At 42.9% G+C, this 19,484-nt stretch overlaps 1 protein-coding gene across 1 annotated transcript; it reads right to left on the bottom strand.

Moving 5' to 3' along the window:
- Positions 1–9,009: 9,009 nt before the first annotated feature.
- LOC311238954 (uncharacterized protein) lies at positions 9,010–19,263 on the bottom strand. The gene is made up of 6 exons (XM_084327161.1): positions 18,394–19,263; positions 16,159–16,364; positions 15,753–15,923; positions 14,878–15,033; positions 11,702–11,768; positions 9,010–10,878 (listed from the first exon to the last, which is right to left on the bottom strand). The coding sequence occupies exons 1-6, from the start codon at positions 19,079–19,081 to the stop codon at positions 9,290–9,292; spliced, it is 2,877 nt and encodes a 958-aa protein (XP_084183287.1). The 5' UTR covers positions 19,082–19,263; the 3' UTR covers positions 9,010–9,289.
- Between the last annotated feature and the right edge of the window lie 221 nt (positions 19,264–19,484).

Genomic DNA, 19,484 nt, shown 5'->3' with positions numbered 1-19,484 from the left:
GGTTAATAGAGTAGAAGATAAGAGAAGCTCTAAACAAGCAGAGGGTTAATAGAGTAGAAGAGAGAAGCTCTAAACAAGCAGAGGGTTAATATAGTAGAAGAGGAGAGAAGCTCTAAACAAGCAGAGGGTTAATAGAGTAGAAGAGGAGAGAAGCTCTAAACAAGCAGAGGGTTAATAGAGTAGAAGAGGAGAGAAGCTCTAAACAAGCAGAGGGTTAATAGAGTAGAAGAGGAGAGAAGCTCTAAACAAGCAGAGGGTTAATAGAGTAGAAGAGGAGAGAAGCTCTAAACAAGCAGAGGGTTAATAGAGTAGAAGAGGAGAGAAGCTCTAAACAAGCAGAGGGTTAATAGAGTAGAAGAGAGAAGCTCTAAACAAGTCACAACTGCTTCCAGATGCACCAATTCCAAACAACCAAACGTATCCTTCCACGGGTTGGTAGCTTTCTCTGTCTCTCTCCTTCTGTTTCTGTGTCTCATTCCTCTTCTCTCTCTCTCTCTCTCTCTCTCTCTCTCTCTCTCTCTCTCTCTCTCTCTCTCTCTCTCTCTCTCTCATAAGCTCTGTCTCACCCACTCTCTCTCTCTCCCTCCCCTAAGCTCTGTCTCACCCACTCTTTCTCTCTCTCTCTCCCCTAAGCTTGGTCTCACCCACTCTCTCGTTTTTGTTTTGAAGTTTTAACTCATTTGTTCCCATCCCTCATCGTTCCTCCTCTCGAGGCCTTGTCTAACCAAATGTCTCTCTGTCCACCAGTGGAGGTTTCTCTATGACAACACGTGAAATACAAATGCACTCATAATTCATAATTATTATTAATTTACATATACCTATATATATATATATATATATATTTTTTTTTTATTATTATTATTATTTTTTTTTTTATTATAAATGTTTTCCTCTGTAAAAAAATGTCAGTGAATTTTTTTTTCTTCAAAAATTGCCAAAATTGACCGCTCTGAGCAGGCCTGCACTGCAGTAATTATTCGTGCAGAATATCTGCACAGGTTGACCAGGGTTAAATAAATAATAAATAATAGCCAATCAAAATAGGCTATTAACATCATCTAAGCACGGTCTGTGCAGTTAAACTCTTGCCATTGAATGGTGGATTGACAGCTTGTTATCCAATCAGCTAATGGTTTCTCTTTTGCTGCTCTGCGGCTCTGCAGCTAGCATGATTGACAGCCTTGTGGCCCAATCAGATAATGGTTTCTCTTGTGCCATCCTGCGGCTCTGCAGCGAGCTTGTTTACAAAATAATTTTTATCTCAGTTTAAGAAGATAACTTGTTGGAGCTAACGTAGCTAAAGGGCTACCACCGCAGCTATCAGGCCCAGGGTGGAGTGTTTTGTTATTGTTCATGAACTTATTGTGCATCGTTTGATGATATATATATACACCTGCGATAAAAGCTAAACGTGACAACAACAACAACGTCATCGCCTCGCGGGCACTTTGAATTCTCTAGTACTGTAGATAGCGTTGCAATGGAGGAAGGAGATATCGTCGACTAGCTTGCTTGCTTGCTAGCTAACGTTTTGTTGTAACGTTATGCAAGTCTTGTGAATGTCTAAACAGGGCTGATGGCATTGATGAAGATGATATCAATAACAACAATGCCTCTCCATGGCCCTATCTGGAATGAATGAATGGAAAAGATGACGTTGTGGGATGCATGCAGCAGGCGCGGCGCATCTAAGGTAAGGGACAATAATAATGTTGTTGTTTAAACTGCCGCCGTGCAGTTGTAACGTTATGCAAGTCTTGTGAATGTCTAAACAAACGGCATTGTTTGATTGATTGAAAACTTTATTAATGACGCAATGAAGCATATAGCACTAGTTAGAGGGGAAATTCGGATTCCTCTCGGATTCATTCATTGAGCAGAACTGCAATTCGCTCAGCTGCAGAAACGTTGAGGAGACAATACCCACAGGACTTGGAGGAGAACTTTGTTTTCACTGTCTGTCGACTCTATTGTCTACACATTCTGCCGTGAATTGAATTGAATTGTAAAACTTTATTAACAGATTGCAGAATGGGTACAGTACAGTACAGCTCAATACATACAATTGTTAAGGGGATGCAGACCAGAGAAAGACTTTCGTCTTGTTTACATCAGGGTCCCCCATTTTCAATTCATCATCATTTCATCATCATCATTTATTTATTCGTACATGGAATTACCACAGTCCAACAGTACATATTCATATAATTCACCAAAAATACCATGGCCGAAAGGAACAGGAAGAAGAAAAAATCTTATATATACCTGCCCCTACACACACACAACACACCGATAGACATATTGTGTAAAACCAAACAGAATATACCCATTTTGCAAAAAAAAAAAAAAAATGTAACATCAACACAACCAAATTAAATCAACATAAATAAACCCATTTTGTCTATCTATCAGTCAAACTACATATTTAGGTTCATTCATTTACACACACACACACACCCCCACACACACACACACACACTTATATAATGTATTATACTTCTATATACTATCTAATTTCTATTTTATTATAATATAACTAAATCATACTATTTATTCTACACCATATTGGTACAGTATTATACAATATTTTAATATATTATTATTCTATGTTACGCTGCTATATACTATATTACTATACTCATACTGGCCTACACTACAACTCTATGCTACGTCATCCTGACACGCTAAACTGCAATATTATACTAAACTGTGCTATATTCATCATAACATATATGACATACATAACATACAGATAGACAGTACTGCTACATCTATACATTTATGACATGTACCAGACTTGCAAATACAGTACTGTTTGTGATATAAAAATAGTCCAGAAAAGGGAGTATATACATTTGACGTAGAAACTGTACATTGGAGGAGGTTGGGTAGGGGGGGGGGACTGTACATTGGAGGTGGGGGTGGGGGACATACACTGTACAACTGTACAAACAAAACTGTACATTGGAATATTGACAACCATACTTGGTCATTTACTGTACATTGAGGGGGTTGTGTTAGGACATTTACAGGGGCCAGTCATAGCATACTGTGTTATTTTTTGATGGGCCCGAGCCATACTGTACATGGTCTGCTTGGTTTGATCAGGGGCCGCCGAGCCACTGTAGACTGTACATGGTCTGCTTGGTTTGATCGGGCCACCGAGCCACTGTATACTGTACATGGTCTGCTTGGTTTGATCGGGCCACCGAGCCACTGTATACTGTACATGGTCTGCTTGGTTTGATCGGGCCACCGAGCCACTGTATACTGTACATGGTCTGCTTGGTTTGATCGGGCCGCTGAGCCACTGTAGACTGTACATGGTCTGCTTGGTTTGATCAGGGGCCGCTGAGCCACTGTATACTGTACATGGTCTGCTTGGTTTGATCGGGCCGCCGAGCCACTGTATACTGTACATGGTCTGCTTGGTTTGATCGGGCCGCCGAGCCACTGTATACTGTACATGGTCTGCTTGGTTTGATTTAGGGGAGTGGTCTGCCCTGCGGGGGGGCCCCGACATATTGCGCAACGCCACTGCATACCATTGACTCAGAATGGTCTGTTTTATTGAAATCGTCACAGCAGTATAGTTTGTTTATACACTTCAGAAGGATGATATTTAAACATGGTCCCAAAAATGAATGGAAGCGAATGAGGAGCCTGACACCTGGGAGGAATGGGGGTGTTGCAGCGTTGGGGATGTTTAAAAAATATAATTTAATATATAATATAATAATTTGTGCTTCACCTAAACATTTGGTCAGCAGCCTCCACTGCTGTCCACCTGGCTTCCTTTCTGTCTGACTGTCTGTCTGTCTTTCTTTCAGTCTGTCTGTCTGTCCATCGTTGCTCTGCTGGTAAAGCACAGTTTCAACCGGTGGGCATAGATTAATTTTTTTTATCTAGATTAATCTATCTGCAATCCTGGATTTAATCTAGATTAATCTAGATTAAAATGGCACAAAAAAAAAAAAAAAAAAAAAACTGCCGAAGGCATTCAAAATATGTGTGTTCTACCCAAATAATGACCAGAAGTAAGTCCTTACTTTTTCTTTCCTCCTTATGTTTCTCAGGCCAGGTGGCCCATTACACCATGAGCCCATCTCCCGTTTCCAAAATGCATTACAGACTGTTTGAAAAAGCTGTTTTGCTATGATAATTGGTAATGAAATATCAAAATAATGTTCAATAAGATGTACTTGTGTGTTGTGTTTAATAAGTTGTTTTATTCAGAAGTTAACACAAATAAATAATATTACCAGTACAGTACAGTATCTAGCACACTCTCAGGAGCAAAACAGAAAGAATCATTTCAAACTTGAACTATGTGACATGGCTTGAATCAACTGCTCCAGTGGAGTTGCTCAGTGGCCAATGGTGTCAACTGTGGTTGTACTGGGCAGCTCCCAGGTGTGAATGGAACTGTGTGAATGTGAAGCAGGGCGTTCCTGAAAAAGAGCATCTGTGCTCAGCGAACCTACCCTGGGTAAATAAAGGTAAAAAAAAAAAAATGTAAAATGTATTTAATGTAAAAATTAATTATATTATCGCGCGATACTAGTATAGCGTTAACGCAGCACGTTAACGCCGTTAACGGCCCAGCTCTACGTTTTAGCGAGAGTACCTGGCCCTCTGCATTCCTTCTATCTGCATCTCCCATGATGTCTGTGTACCATATGGAAACCAGTTCACCATCAGCCTGCCTCATGCTGGACAGCTTCTCTCTCCCAATCGATCTCTCTGACAGATTCCTGATTTGAAAAACGAGTGCAGAATTTATCTTCATTGCATCTGCACAATAATTTATTGTGTGACATTGTAGCAACACAACTCAGCTGCTTCCTAATTCCTTGTATGAACTAGCACACATTATCGACATGATAGTACATACTGTTGGAGCTTACTGTTCATTACATGGAGTGCAGTATGTGCGACATATTACATACAATGGGGCGACAGTGGCTCGGGAGGTAGAGCAGTCGCCTGGTAATCTGGAGGTTCCAGGTTAGATTCCCGCTCCTCCCGGGCAAAGTGTCGAAGTGTCCTTGAGCAAGACACTTAACCCCTAATTGCTCCCGATGAGCAGGTCGGCACCTTGCATAGTTGCCTCCGCCGTGAATGTATGAGTGAATGGGTAAAATGTGAGGAACAAATTGTAAAGCACTTTGGATAAAAGCGATATATAAATGCAGCCATTTACCATTTATACAACATACTTGGAGGACATGCGCACCCCCAGGTGAAACTGGCCGATTGTTATTAAACAGAAGAAAACAGTTCACTCACAGCTGTTTTCCATTGCTAGCTGTGCAATCAGGAGGATGTGCTTCCCATGTAGTTGTGCCAAAGAAAACACATGATGCTTCATAGCTAATATGTTTTATTTGTTTATTTGCTTCTGAATTCTCCACGCTACATATTGTATGCAATTTTCAGTATGTGATCTGTTAGTATTGCAAATATTGTACGCAAAAGAGATTTGTATGGATACTAAAGGAACCAACAATTGTTAAGTTAAGTTGCCCTGGATACTGTAGTTTGTGAACTGACTATATGTATACTGTAACCGAGTGTATTTGAACCTGGGACCATAGGATCCACAGGTGGCCGCACTAACCAGCTGAGCTAAAGGGTCAGACCTGTTAGCAGGTGCTGGTTGACTGCGACCGACTCATCTGTAGTTTACAGTCGTCCTCCCCCCGAGAAGTGTGTCCTCTGACATTATTTCGTCCAAGCACGCACTTTCCAGGGGTTAAGGCACTGAGAACCCACCCCCATTGCTACGTGAACCTGGATACAGATTCACAGGGCAGCGAGATACCACCGCTGCCACCAATGTAACCAAGTGTATTTAAACCTGGGACCATAGGATCCACAGGTGGCCGCACTAACCAGCTGAGCTAAAGGGTCAGACCTGTTAGCAGGTGCTGGTTGACTGCGACCGACTTGTTAGTAGTTTACAATACTATAACATGCCCCTATAACTTATATACTATGTATATTATTTACATTCATTATATCCTCGAACAACAGTGGATATTATGGATTCACCCGACCACCGCAGCAAACCTTCAATGTTTACCTTCCATCGTACATTATAATTTAAATGTACTCCATTTCAGTGGGATTTGGAATTGAGACAGTGAGCATTTTTCATATGAACCCAGAGGCAAAGCTATTTCTACTGTATATTATAAGATTAGACATAATTTACTTACTGTGGGTTGTGTTAACTGTTATTTGCTCTTTCTATCTCCATCTGTGTGTGTCTCTCTCTCTCTCCTCCTCCTCCCTGTTTCTCCCCCTTTTCTCTCTCTCTCTGTCTCTCTCTCTCCACACATGAACACATCAACATGTACCCCCCCCCCCCAATACACACATGCACGCACACCTGACACACACACAAACACGCACTCACACCTAGCACATACAGATATGCAGAGTCCCTCCACCCCCATCTGTGCTCAGTGCTCTATTAGCTGTAGTGCTAATACCGTAATATAGTAGGCCATCTGAGCGTGCCAGACTGAGTTCAGATCTATCAGAGAGGGGGGGTTCCTCTGACCCCTCCTATAGTCCCGTGAGTTTTATTATCCCCAGACTGCACCATAATTCACCTGACCACCACACATCCATCAGTCTGGGAGTGGTTTCCATTTGTCTCATGACATGGGTTGTTTCTGTCCCAGTTGCGCTTGACTGAGGTTAGAGTTTGAGTTCTTGGTCTCCTGTGTTGCATTTATTTTTACACCACTACACGGGTATCACACAGTGTGCCACACAGTACACGCTGTATTTTCAGCGGCTCATTCTGATCAAGTAAAAACAAGATATCCGACGACTCGACTTGATATTAGAAAAGGGTTGTTTTTGCAGTCCTTTGATCTGGTGAGGCTCCCAGCAAAGCAGCTCTGCAGGGGTATCACCGTGCACATGAAGTACCCGTAGCCCTGTAAAAGTAATGATTTATTGAATGAACTTTGGTATACGGTAAATCTGAGGTCATGACATCAAAGACCTGTGACAAGGAAGAATAACATCCCCCCGGTCTACTAGTGGTAATTGGACACACAATATATAAACAATATCATATTGTGCTTTTTGATCTTGTGCAATGGAAACATTCTGGGAAAGAGAGGATCACGGGTGTAGTTGTAGAAGGAAGAACATTAAAGACTGTTAACTACTGGTCTAATAGAATTTCCATGGTTTAAATTGTCTTTTGATGTGCATTGGAAACATCTGGCAGCTTCTGCTGGTTGCACCTGTGTTTCATTCAGTCCACACCTCTTCCTGACATAAAGGAACCTACTAATACCATTACATCACTTATTATATGGAGGATTATATAGACATATGGAGGATTATCAGGTGGGGTTCTCAACCCAAGGTTGGAACAGGGTGGTAAGGAATACCAACCTGAGCATGACATAAAAGAAAAATGGCCACTGTGGGAATATGGTCGGTTGAGGTTCAAAATAATTTCCCCATCACACCAGTGTTCTAACACATGAAAATGTTGTTTTTCACATCGTAGGTTAGTGGCTACTGATGTAACATTTTTGATAGGGGAAAACACATCTATTTTTAGGTGAGCTGCAAGGCTTTCAAAATGACTACTTCACAGTGGCAATACAGGTTTTTCATATCAACTCATTATCATGGACATGGAGGTAGAGCTATTATGGCACAGAATTTGGCAGCATTTTTTCTGTAATTTGGAATAAATAAGCCCAGGATAGTTTGTAGTTACTAACTTAGCAATTTTTTGTATATTTATAACCTGGTAATTACAGTGTTTTAAATGTTGATAAGTTCATAATTGATTCAAGGTGTCTATATGGTACTTCAGCCCGTTTTATTTAGAATTCCTCACCTCACATCTTGCAATGTCACGCCAAGCACACACTAATTTAATACAGAGACATCACACAGCAGCAGTAGTAAGGCACATCTGGCACAACAAACACTTTTATTGGGTTCACTGTTTTAAAAAAAAAGAAGAAAAAAAGCAAATATACACTTCATTGCAGTTCGTTTAGGCTAAACAGTAACATTATATCACTCACTGGATTCAGGTTTATAATAACATACCATCTCTCTATGGTGGCATACTGTAGGTCAACAGGACCAAATGACAATACCCGCTGGTCCACTCTTGAAGTCCCATTATGTAGAAAGGAGTCATTAAACTAGGCATGCAGTGGATACTCACATCGGAAAATGGCGGCTAACATGAAACACATGCTCTTAAAAAACACAGCTTCAGAGAGAAGGCAGTATCAGGACCCTGCTGGTGTTGAAAGCGGAGAACGCTGCAGTCACTACATGTATCATCTGAAAAAACCTCTTTGGCGTCAATACAGTAACTCAATGACATAAATACATCACAGAAAACATATGCACACATTTCTAAACATTTAAGAGGACAGAGCACAAGTGTTATCTGAATAGTACTGGGATCCACTATCGTATCATTGCAGTGGTTAAAATTAAATTAAAAATAGAACAAATATTAAAAATATATATATATTTCTTATGCATCTAATAATAATTCTGAGAAATCATAGAAAACTATATCGGCCCATGTAGTAAAGTTGTGATGTATTATCATGCTACAGCTATTTTTATACTATTTTTTATTTTATTTTATACTCTTTTTATACTCTTGCTTTTAGCTGATTTTAAAATCCCTGTAAATGCTTTTTAGCTATTTTCTTAATCATGTTTTGCTATTTTTGTTGTTGTTTTAAACTCCTGCTTTTCTTTTATTTACTTTTTTTTGCTTTATTGTCAAATTTTTTGTATTTTTTTTTGCTCTGTTAAGCACTTTGAGCTGCATTCTATGAAAGGTGCTATATAAATAAAGATTATTATTATTATTATTATTATTATTATTATTATTATTATTATTATTATTATTATTATTATTATTATTATTATTATTATTATTATTATTATTATTATTATTATTATTATTATTATTATAGCTAGTGTAATAAATGTTAAGACAAAACCTTTTTTTAACTAAAAATTAGAAGAACATTTACAAAAATTGTGCTAATTACAGTGAAATTACACAACAAGCAGCTCACCAACACAACAATTAAACTAGGCCCAACATACAAACAGCTAAGACATGGTCAGAAACATGGTCAAGTACACTAAATTAATCATACATTTTTTATTTATTTTTTTAATAAACTGAGGGAAAATGTTTATAAAACATGCTTGAGATAAGTGAGATATTGTTTAACCCTTTGTTTATTTGGTTGGTTTATTATCATGCAGCCACCCAGAGGATGGACACTCCACTTCCTGTCTGGTGGCTGATCTGATTGACTCGTCCGCGTACACAGTCCAACGTGAAGAACACTGCCGTTCCATTACGGACCTGGAAGGACGCCCGCAGACCCACGCTGGCCCACTGACTTCCCTCCGGCATCTGGCCGCCCACCTGCTGGGCCAGGGAGATGGGCTTACCCGCCTCTACGCCCCCGTCCCCTACGCCTCCCGCCCCCTCTGTGTGGCCCCGTTTGTGGAGGGTCACCTTGACCAGGCTGCAGGAGTGGATCAACTTCAGGTCCATGGCCAGACTGGCGGTCCCGCTCTCCCTGAAGACAAAGTCCCGTCTCTGGTCAGCGCTTCCCTTCCCCTGGAGGGCCACCTGGGGAATCTGATGGGTAGTCTGGCGGAAGAAAAGGGGCTTGTTGCGGACGGCTCCGGAGGGGAGGCCGGTGTGAGCCATGGAGGCGGAGAGAGACGAGGAGATGGCAGCGGGCACCCAGACCAGACTCAGGGTGCTGATGCCGGTCTCGTCACCGAAATAGCGTATGTTGCACTGAGCCGGGGAGAGAATCTCAAAGGCCAGTGTGTCCCCGGGTCCCACTTTAGCTGCTCCAGACAGAGAGATGGACGTGTCCCTGTAATGAACGCCCGCTTTGAAGACGCGGGACAGCTCCATGCCAGTCCCGTTGTGGTTAAGGTACGCCAGTAGGTGGAAGCCGTCGCTCACACACGCCTGACCCATGGAGTACAACGCCTGCTGGTATACAAACCGCACCGTGCCACTCTCGGTGAAACGCACCCCGCGCCCGTCGTGGGTCAGCCCTACTACATAAGGGTCAGAGGTCGACGTGATACGGAACGCCGGTCTGTAATTGGTGTGGTAGTGCGCTGAGGCTACCGCCTGTGCTGTCATGGCAACAGCCCCGGTGTCGTGGGACAGCCAGAGGAGACTGAGTGGATCGGCCGACTGGTCGTACAGCTGCAACCCGTCGCGGCTGTAGTTACAGTGGTGACTGGCGCTCCTGAGGAGCAGAGACACGACGTGACCCGGGGCGACCTCCGCCACTCCGCTGATGGTCACACTCTGGAGCGACTTCCCCTCCCGCTGCTCGACCCTGACCCCGCTGAGGTCGCGACCTTCAGAGCCGCCGTCGGTGCCATTCAGTCGCAGACACACCTGCACAAAGCTGCGGCAGCCGTGAGTCAGGGACAGGTTCTCGTCCAGCCAGACCAGGCCGTGTTGCCTGAGCACCAGGTGACCGTCCTCGGCCGAGACCAGCGCTCCGTCTCCTCCTCTCCCCTGGATCTGCAGCTGCAGGATGGGGGCGGCACTGCTGCCCGGCACATGGCTCCTCGCCGCGGGCAGGCTGACATCTCCAGCCCAGGACAGAGAGAGGGTGCTGTCTCCGGCAGTAGGGGTGGAGCAGATGGTGTCAGTGGTGAAGGTGCAGGGTGCCAGCGCGCTGTCGCCCTCACAATCGGAACACGCCTGACACTCGTCCATCTCGGAGTTGTAGAAGTAGCTGTGGCCACACATCCCAGAGTGTGCATCTCTCTCCGACATACCCTGGCACCTGAAACCACCTGGTTTACCCAACACAGGAGAATATTGTAAATGGTGCATTTTTAAACATTCACCCATTCACTCACACATTCACGTACCGATGGTGACAACCATGCAAGGTGCCAACCTGCTCATCTGGAGCAATTAGGGGTTAAGTGTCTTGCTCAAGAACACTTTGACACGCTGCCCAGGAGGGGCAGGAATCGAATCAGGAACCTTCCGATTACCAGACGACCGCTCTACCTCCTGAGCCAGTGTCGCCACTGTCAATTCATACATCTCTCTCCGACATGCCCTGGTGCCTGAAAGCATCTGGTTGACCCAGGACATGAAAATACTGTCAATTAATATATCTATATATCTCTCTCCGACAAGCCCTGGCACCTGAAACCAGCTGGTTCACCCGAGACGGGAAAAGGGAGGGTCCCTCAGACAATTAATGCATACATTCCTGATGGAAACGGTTTGTCATAAGGATAAAATGGAGTATGAGCTTTTAGTATTTTTAAGAAATATAATTTTAGACATAACAGTGGGCTGCCGCTAAAGGCTAAAGAGAAGAAGGCTTGTGACCAGAAGGACACTGGTTGAAACCCCTGAATTTGCACAGAGATCTGTTTAAGGAAGTGAATAAGAAACGCTTTCCGCTCTCATTACAACTACTGCTGTATTCCCCTTGAGCAATGCACTTAACTCCCAACTACTCCTGTGGTACGACTCCGTGGTCAACAGTAGAAGACTTTGATTGCACTGGGAAACTTACAAGTGTATCTGAAAAAGAGCATATGTGCTCAGGAAATCTCCCCATGATAAATGTACAAAAAAAGAAAAAGAAAAGATTACCTGGAGTGTTGAGACACTTTTGCTGGTCTCCACACATGGTATCTATTTCAAGGCACTCATCTCTGTCCTGGAGCGCAGAAGTAAAGACATAATTGAGTAGTTTATTAACTATTTCACATTTATACATGCCACCATATGTCCTAATGCAGATATCGGAAGCAGCCAACAGCAGGCTGAACGCCAGAGTTAACCACTCATTTCCAATTTAGACTGAGACCGTATACCTTCCCCTGCTGCCATGCCTTCCCTGTTGTTGTTGTGTCTTGTGACGAAACAATATTTCTCTATGTGGAAACACGTATAACCTGCTTAAATCAAAGACCCATAAATGACATGCTTAACCCTTTCACTGCCACACTACAGAAGGTTAACCCTTGATCACTTGGTTTGACTCTCAAGCAGCCGTATCCTGGCGACCATTGGAAGAGAAGATAGTATCCCCGTATAGACTTCAGGATATTGTGTATACCAACATGTCAATTAATGCAATTTACGATTTGGCCCTCTTATCACACATGTGATCCAGACATGGCGGGACACCCAGAAACTGTGTACTAACCGCCATATGTGGCATACACGTTCCCCTCTATTTAATAACAATCTACTTCTTATTGGACAACAGTCTATTAGATTCCCTAGGTGGGAAAAGAAAGGCATTCACACGCTGGGGGATATCTTCGATAACTCTGGTCTCCGCTCTTTCCAGGATCTATCGAACGGGTACGATCTCCCCGGTACTTCCTTTTTCTTTTATTTACAAATAAGGGCAGCTTTGAAGGCTCATGGGGTTCCGTGGGACATACCACTAGAACATCACCAATTTCACAAATTGTTTTATGACAAAGAGACATCGAGAGGCTTTGTTTCTGACTTTTATCGCCATTTACTTATGTCCTCTTATAAGGACCTCCCCCTGGATATGATTTGGAGAAGGGATGTGCCGGAGCTGGATGTAGTTTTTGATTGGGATACAGTCTGGGAGAATGTCCGGCTATCCTCGCGCAATCCAGATCATCAACAGATTCATCTAAATTTTGTTCACAGGACTTATCTGACCCCTAGACGATTTTAATCTAATGGGTCTCAAGCCTGACTCTCGATGTACCTTGTGTCCAAACGGGGCTACCGGAACATTTATGCATATGTACTGGGAATGCCCTCCTGTTGAGCTTTTTTTCAGCTCTCAGATATTTTCTCTCTGACCATACCTGTTTCTCCTTCTGTATTGCTACTGAATGACGTGTCTCAATTGCCGACCTCTACACATGTGAAAAGACTGATTCTTGCTGGCCTCACAGCCACCATTTATCGCCTCACGATGGATACACCCAGACAAACTCTGCCCGAAGGTATGGATTCTCACTTATCTCGATGTGATCTACTTGGAGATATCCACGGCACGTGTTATAGGGGTCAATGAGTCTAATATTGCTATCTGGATGGCTGCTGCTGTGAAACTAAAAGAGCGTATATAGCTGATTACTGAATACTGTATTATGTATGTAACTCTGGTTAAGGTCCTGGGATGGGTGGGGGGGGGGGGGGCAAGCGAGTGTCGAGTGTCCATGTATCCTTTTTTGGGGAGTGGGATACTTCTGGGGGGCGGGCGGTGGGTGGGTTCGTAAATGTCTTTAGAATTATAATCTTATTTTTTATCATTTTCCTTTTTATTATTTCTATTTCTATTTTATGTATGGGGTGGGGTAGTTTAGGCCCCTGTTGTGGTGGGTTTGGTGGTTGCGGTCTCGGACTGGTGGGGGCCCCTGGTTCGAGGTCTCGGTGAGTGTTAGCACTTTGGTTGCCACCAACGAGATTTCTCGTCCTAACTCGCCATGCGTTGTGTGCCAATAACGAGTTTTCTTGTTATTTAATCGTTATTTCTTTTATTAGCGATATCCATTCATTTTTCATCCATCCAGCCTGACGTTATCATTGGGAATGGCTCTGAGCTCGAAAAGGGCAAATACCGCCCCCTATCGTCTCCCGGATGGTAATGCACATCATTGGATTGGAGTCGATGGGACTTGCATCAGAAAAAAGAACTCCTGTCCACATTTTACTTCTGGGGCATGCAACCTGATACTATTGCATTCATTGAGGGGACTGGAAGCAGCGTGGATTATGTGTTTCGGAGTATAACGTTGGATCAATAAACGCGATCGATATTTCGAATGGCGATCAGGAATTGGATTCATCTTTTTGCAGAACTGACCACCATCGATATTTACTTCAGTATAAGTAAATCCTATTAAGAACAGTTTTAAAAATTATAATAAAAAATAATTTTGAGGTAAGGACTGTATGTTACCAGTTTTGGGTTAATCAGAGTTTTTTTCACAGCGTTTACAACGTCTGTGTGTGTGTGGCGTTAGGCTCTGAGCGAGGCACGAATAAATGATTTTTCAGCCCGCTTTTGTATCGTGCATAAGAACACAAATACTCTCGATAATCTAGCGTTTATTTGAAAACGATTCATAAATCAGTCGGAAAATGACAACGTGTTTTGTGTATTCCAGTAAATGGCTATTACTGCGGAATCTTTTTTTCTTTCTAGAAATCTCCAAAACTATACTCGTATTCAAAACGGTATAAAACGGAAATGTACTGATGAAAAAACTATCCGTTTCGTACATGTTGACTGCAAGCAAGTCATTGATAAGCGACGGGTGTATTAGACCCATAGCCAGAATTTAAGATACAGTTTAATCGCTCGCAAATGTGCTCGTCCTCCCATTGATTAAAGTGCTGGCATACAAGCGATAATTCGTCATATCCGGCCGGCACACAATGTGTTAAAGAGGCATGATGGTAGTCTCACCTTATAGTATATATATATATTTTTTCTTTTTCTTTTCTCCTTTATATATTTAATTTATATTATAACTATTTATTTGCATTATTCTGATTTAATTGATTAGCTTGTCATTATTGTTATTATTACTATTATTATTATTGCTGTTATTGTCCTGTGATGTCTTGTTTATTATTATTGTTACTGTATTGTGTTGTCTTGTTTCTTGTGAAAAAGGGAAAATAAAGAAAAATGTGATCAAAAAACTAAAAAAAAGAAGGTTAACCCTTTACTATCACACTACCGCCAGTTACCGTTTACGTTTTGGTAGTGCGGCAGTGAAAGGGTTAATGCTCTACATTGTGTTTTTCCTGTTGCTAATCACCTGGCAAATCCTGTCTGTGTGGACAGAACATTGGGCGACCAGGAAGAACCCAGGAGGGCAGACGGTACACTTTTCACAGCGGGGACGACCCCTGGTGGTGAAGCCGCAGTACTCCTCTGGTCCACAGCTCCCGCAGGCCAACAGCGCACGTCCTACCTGGGTCCACATTAAACGTGTACACAGCAAGAGAAGGCATTACATGTCATCCAGAGTGACTTGTTATCACTATACTTTGTTAAGCTGACCACCATCGATATTTACTTCAGTATAAGTAAATCCTATTAAGAACAGTTTTAAAAATTATAATAAAAAAAATAAAAGAAGGTTAGATTAGGTTGAATTTTGGCTGGGTAGCGCAGTGGACTAAGCACTCGCCTACCACCGCAGAGACTCGGGGATCGGCTTGGTCAGTCGTCCCTACTAACACAATTGGCAGTGTTAGCGGGTGGGAAGCCGGTGGGGTATGTGTCCGACTCCTGGTCGTTGTAAACTGCGACTCCTACTGGTCGGTCGGGGCGCCTGTTCAGCAGGGAGGGGATCTAGGGGAAATAGCATGAACCTCTGTACGCGTTACATTCCCCCAGTGAAACTCCTCGCTGTCAGATAAAACTTTATTTTTTAAAGAAGCGGCTGGCGACTCCACATGTATCGGAGGAGGCATGTGGTAGTTCTACACCCTCCCCAGACCGACAGTGGGGCAATGCGCGCAACGACCAGGAAGGGAATTGGCATAACGGCTAAATTGGGATGGGTGAAAAATACAGAAAGCCCAAACATAAATAGAATAAAAATAAAAATAAAAGATTAGGTTGAATTTGATAAACAAAAAAAGTCTTTGAATTCAACTTTGTCATTTTGTCATTTAGGTAAGTTACCTCCACGACGCTGGCCTCCATGTCCACCTTGTGTACAGCGAAGGCCTCCTGTGTGTGTTGAGCCCTGACCTGAACTCTCAGAGCGTCCCTGTGGTTCTCTACCTCCCCCTGCAGGTCCTGGAAGGACATGTGCTTGATGCTCTCCAGTAGTGAACCATAATGGGCCTTTACCTGGAACCCCAAAAATAACATATAACATATCTTTTAGCACAAATAGTCAAACATTATCTCCATCAACATTACCACCATTATCATCACCACAATGACAGCCACCTTCATTATCATCATCAGCACCACCACCATCCTCATCATCACCTCCACCACCATCATCATCGTGATTATCATCATCATCACCTCCACCATCATCATCATCATCATCATCATCATTGTCACCTCCCCGTCATACCTGGTCCATCTGTTCATACATCCTCCTCTGCTGCTGCAGTATCTCCTTCTGCTGGCTGACCAGCGCCCCCTGCTGTTCACTGAGGAGTCTCTGCAGCTCCTTGACCTCTTCCTGTTGGCCCTTCAGAGCCTCCACCAGGCTCTCCTGTCCCTTAGACAGCCTCAGATGCAGCACTAGGGCGTCCTCAGAGGGAACCTCGTTGGACCCTGTGGGTGAGAGGAGCAGTACAAGTGCATGAGGAATAACACATGGAAGTAGGGAAGCAGCAGTGTATGTAAGGAACAATACATGCTTACCTTGTGGGCTAATTAGCCCCCATGTTGTGCATTATTTTTCGATGACAGCAGACCTTGGAGTGTATTATTCTGCTTATACCATGGCCACTTTGCCTCTCTATGTACAAATCTGCTTTGCTAGCTCTTATCTTGGAAAAGGAATCGGCAAAAATAATAATACGTAATGCGTAATTGCAAAATAACTATATGTGTGTAACATGCCAGAGAACATTCAGCTGAATAGCGAGATGTGGCACATCGCAAAACCTTGCCTCTCAGATATTAACACTCTTTAGACAGACTACATATATTCCTGTTCTCTACTGTTAACATAATGGATCATCCTCTTCACTGAGTTCTGTTCTCTACTGTTAATATAGTGGATCTTCCTCTTGGCTTGATTTATAGGGGTGTAACGGTACACGTATTCGTACCGAACCGTTTCAGTACGGGACCTTCAGTTCAGTACGTGCTGTGTACCGAACGAATACAACGAATATGTTACGTTCATTTAAAACTCAAAAGCCTCCTCTTGGCTTCACTGAGTTACATTATGTTCTCAACATAGTGGATCCTACTCTTCACTGAGTTACAGTATGTTCTCTACTGTTAACATAGTGGATCCTACTCTTCACTTAGTTCTGTTTGATTGATTGATTGATTGAACATTTTATTAACAGATTGCAGAATGGGTACAATACAGTACGGCTCAATACACACAATTGTTAAGGGGATGCAGACCAGAGAAAGACTTTCGTCTTGTTTACATCAGGGTCCCCCATTTTCAATTCATCATAACATGACATACATGACATACAGATAGACAGTACTGCTACATCTAGACATTTATTATGACATACCAGATTTACAGATACAGTACTGTTTGTGATACAAAAAGAGTTTAAAAAAGAAAAAAGAAGAAGAGAGTATATATATTTGACGAAGAAACTGTACATTGGATTATCGACAAAACCTTACTTGGTTCCACGAAGAGGGTCTCGTGTATTACTGCTGGGTTAGGACATTTACTGTACATTGGAGGGGGTTAATTGTGTTAGGATATTTACAGGGGCCAGTTTTGAATTGCAGTCTCCGTAGGTGCTCCTTGTTCTCTACTGTTAACATAGTGGATCCTCCTCTTCACTGAGTTACAGTATGTTCTCTACTGTTAACATAGTGGATCCTCCTCTTCACTGAGTTCTGTTTGATTGATTGATTGAAAATTGTATTAACAGATTGCAGAATGGGTACAATACAGTACAGCTCAATACACACAATTGTTAAGGGGATTCAGACCAGAGAAAGACCCTCTCTCCATCTCTCACTAAAATAGTATCCTCTCAGCAGTGGTGGAAGAAGTACCCAAGTTATTTTACTTAAAGTAAAAGTAGAAATACCCAGATAAAATAGTACTCTGGTAAAAGTAAAGGTCCTCCATTCAGTAGTCTACTTAAATAAAAGTTTAGAATTACCGTATGTGATATTGAATGAACTTACGTTTCAAATGTAAAAGTATGCATTCTACATGTTTGTGTATTCCAGTGCTTGGGAGCATTCAACCTTGAACCATTTACCTCTAAAAGGTTATGTTAAAGTGGTATGTGGTCCAGTTATGTCCTCTTGGAGTTGGCCAACTTTGATTTTGAAAGTAAAATGTCTTCTTTACCTTTTTTGCCATGTGTTCTATGCTAAATATTTGTATCCAAAGTAACTAATAACTGGTGGGTTCAGATAAATGTAATGGAGTAAAAAGTACAATATTTCCTTTGAAATGTAGTAGAGTAAAAATAAAAAGTTCCCTAAAGTGAAAATATATAAATTATACTAAAGTACTACTTGAGTAAAAATACAAAAAGAACACTACCTCTCAGCAATCTCTCAAGCTCAATATGAAGTATCCCTCGTCTTCATCATCATCATTATTATAGAAATATTTCAGGAGTCCATTTGACCTACTGACCTGGTTTGATGTCACATGTCAACTGTATCCCTAAGGACGGTGTACCACGTTCCGACCCAAAATCCGGAAATTCCCCGAGAAATTGTGCAGCTCTGTCCGTCACATGAACCGGGTTCCCCCTCTCGTCCTCTCCTCCTCTCGTACCACAGCTGTCCCCGACGCACGGCGGCGACTTCATACGCATCCGGAGAGGCAGTTTGCATTCAATCCCTTTGCATTCCCGAGTTGCACCGTCATTATGATGACTCGTAGTAGGTCGCGAGGAGCTCGCCGTCTGACAGTTCCCTCCGGCACAGCCCGGGTGGTACACCTCAGCGGTGAGGGTCCTCGGGTTCGACCTTCTGGTTTCATCCATACCTGCTGCTGCTACCGGCACCGCGCCTCCTCGCTGTGGTTGGATGATGGTGTACGGTACGGAGGGCGACCTCTGGTCTTGGTGGTGACTTGCTTGAGCAACCTGTTGATGCTGAACGGGGTAGAATTGTCTGGAGTGTCGCGAGGGGTGAGCTTGCCGTCTGGATGGAGCTGTGTCCCCGGCGCGCTCCGGGCAGTGCGCTCCGACGCACGCCGCTCTGCCCCACTCGTCCGCAGTGAAACAGTGCGTCCCCCTGCAAATCTCAGCGACACTGTATGTTGTGCCAATTAGTGATGCAACACAAAGTAGAAATAACACAGAGAAAACTGCCATGTTGCTTTGCGCAAAGATTAAACAAAAAATAATAAAGAAAAAAGGATTTGAGCCCCTTTACAACCGATTAGTCCTGTGTAACTTTTACGCATTCTTAGTGCAGACTTTCCTGTCAATTCTGAATACATTGGTCGATAATATCCTTAAAAGAAAATCATCAAAAACAAATGAATAATCCACCCCAAAACTATTCTCGGTATGAAAAATAAATGGATGAATGCGCGGCAGTTTGGGCTCCGTTTGGCCCTTCTGGAGATGGAGAATGCTACGTGTAGCCCACATGTGGCGTTCCCGGCTCCTAATTGGCAACAGGTTTCCCCCCATAGTCTTAAATTAACCCATAGCTTTCCCGGACATACCACTCTGTCGAGCCACCCTATGTCTTGATGCTGTGCATGTGGTA

Source organism: Notolepis coatsorum, assembly GCF_963971535.1.
Source record: "Notolepis coatsorum genome assembly, chromosome: 13".
Taxonomy (NCBI): Eukaryota; Metazoa; Chordata; class Actinopteri; order Aulopiformes; family Paralepididae; genus Notolepis; species Notolepis coatsorum.
The sequence above is the reverse complement of the archived record's forward strand: the minus strand, read 5'-3'. Positions and strand labels throughout refer to the sequence as shown.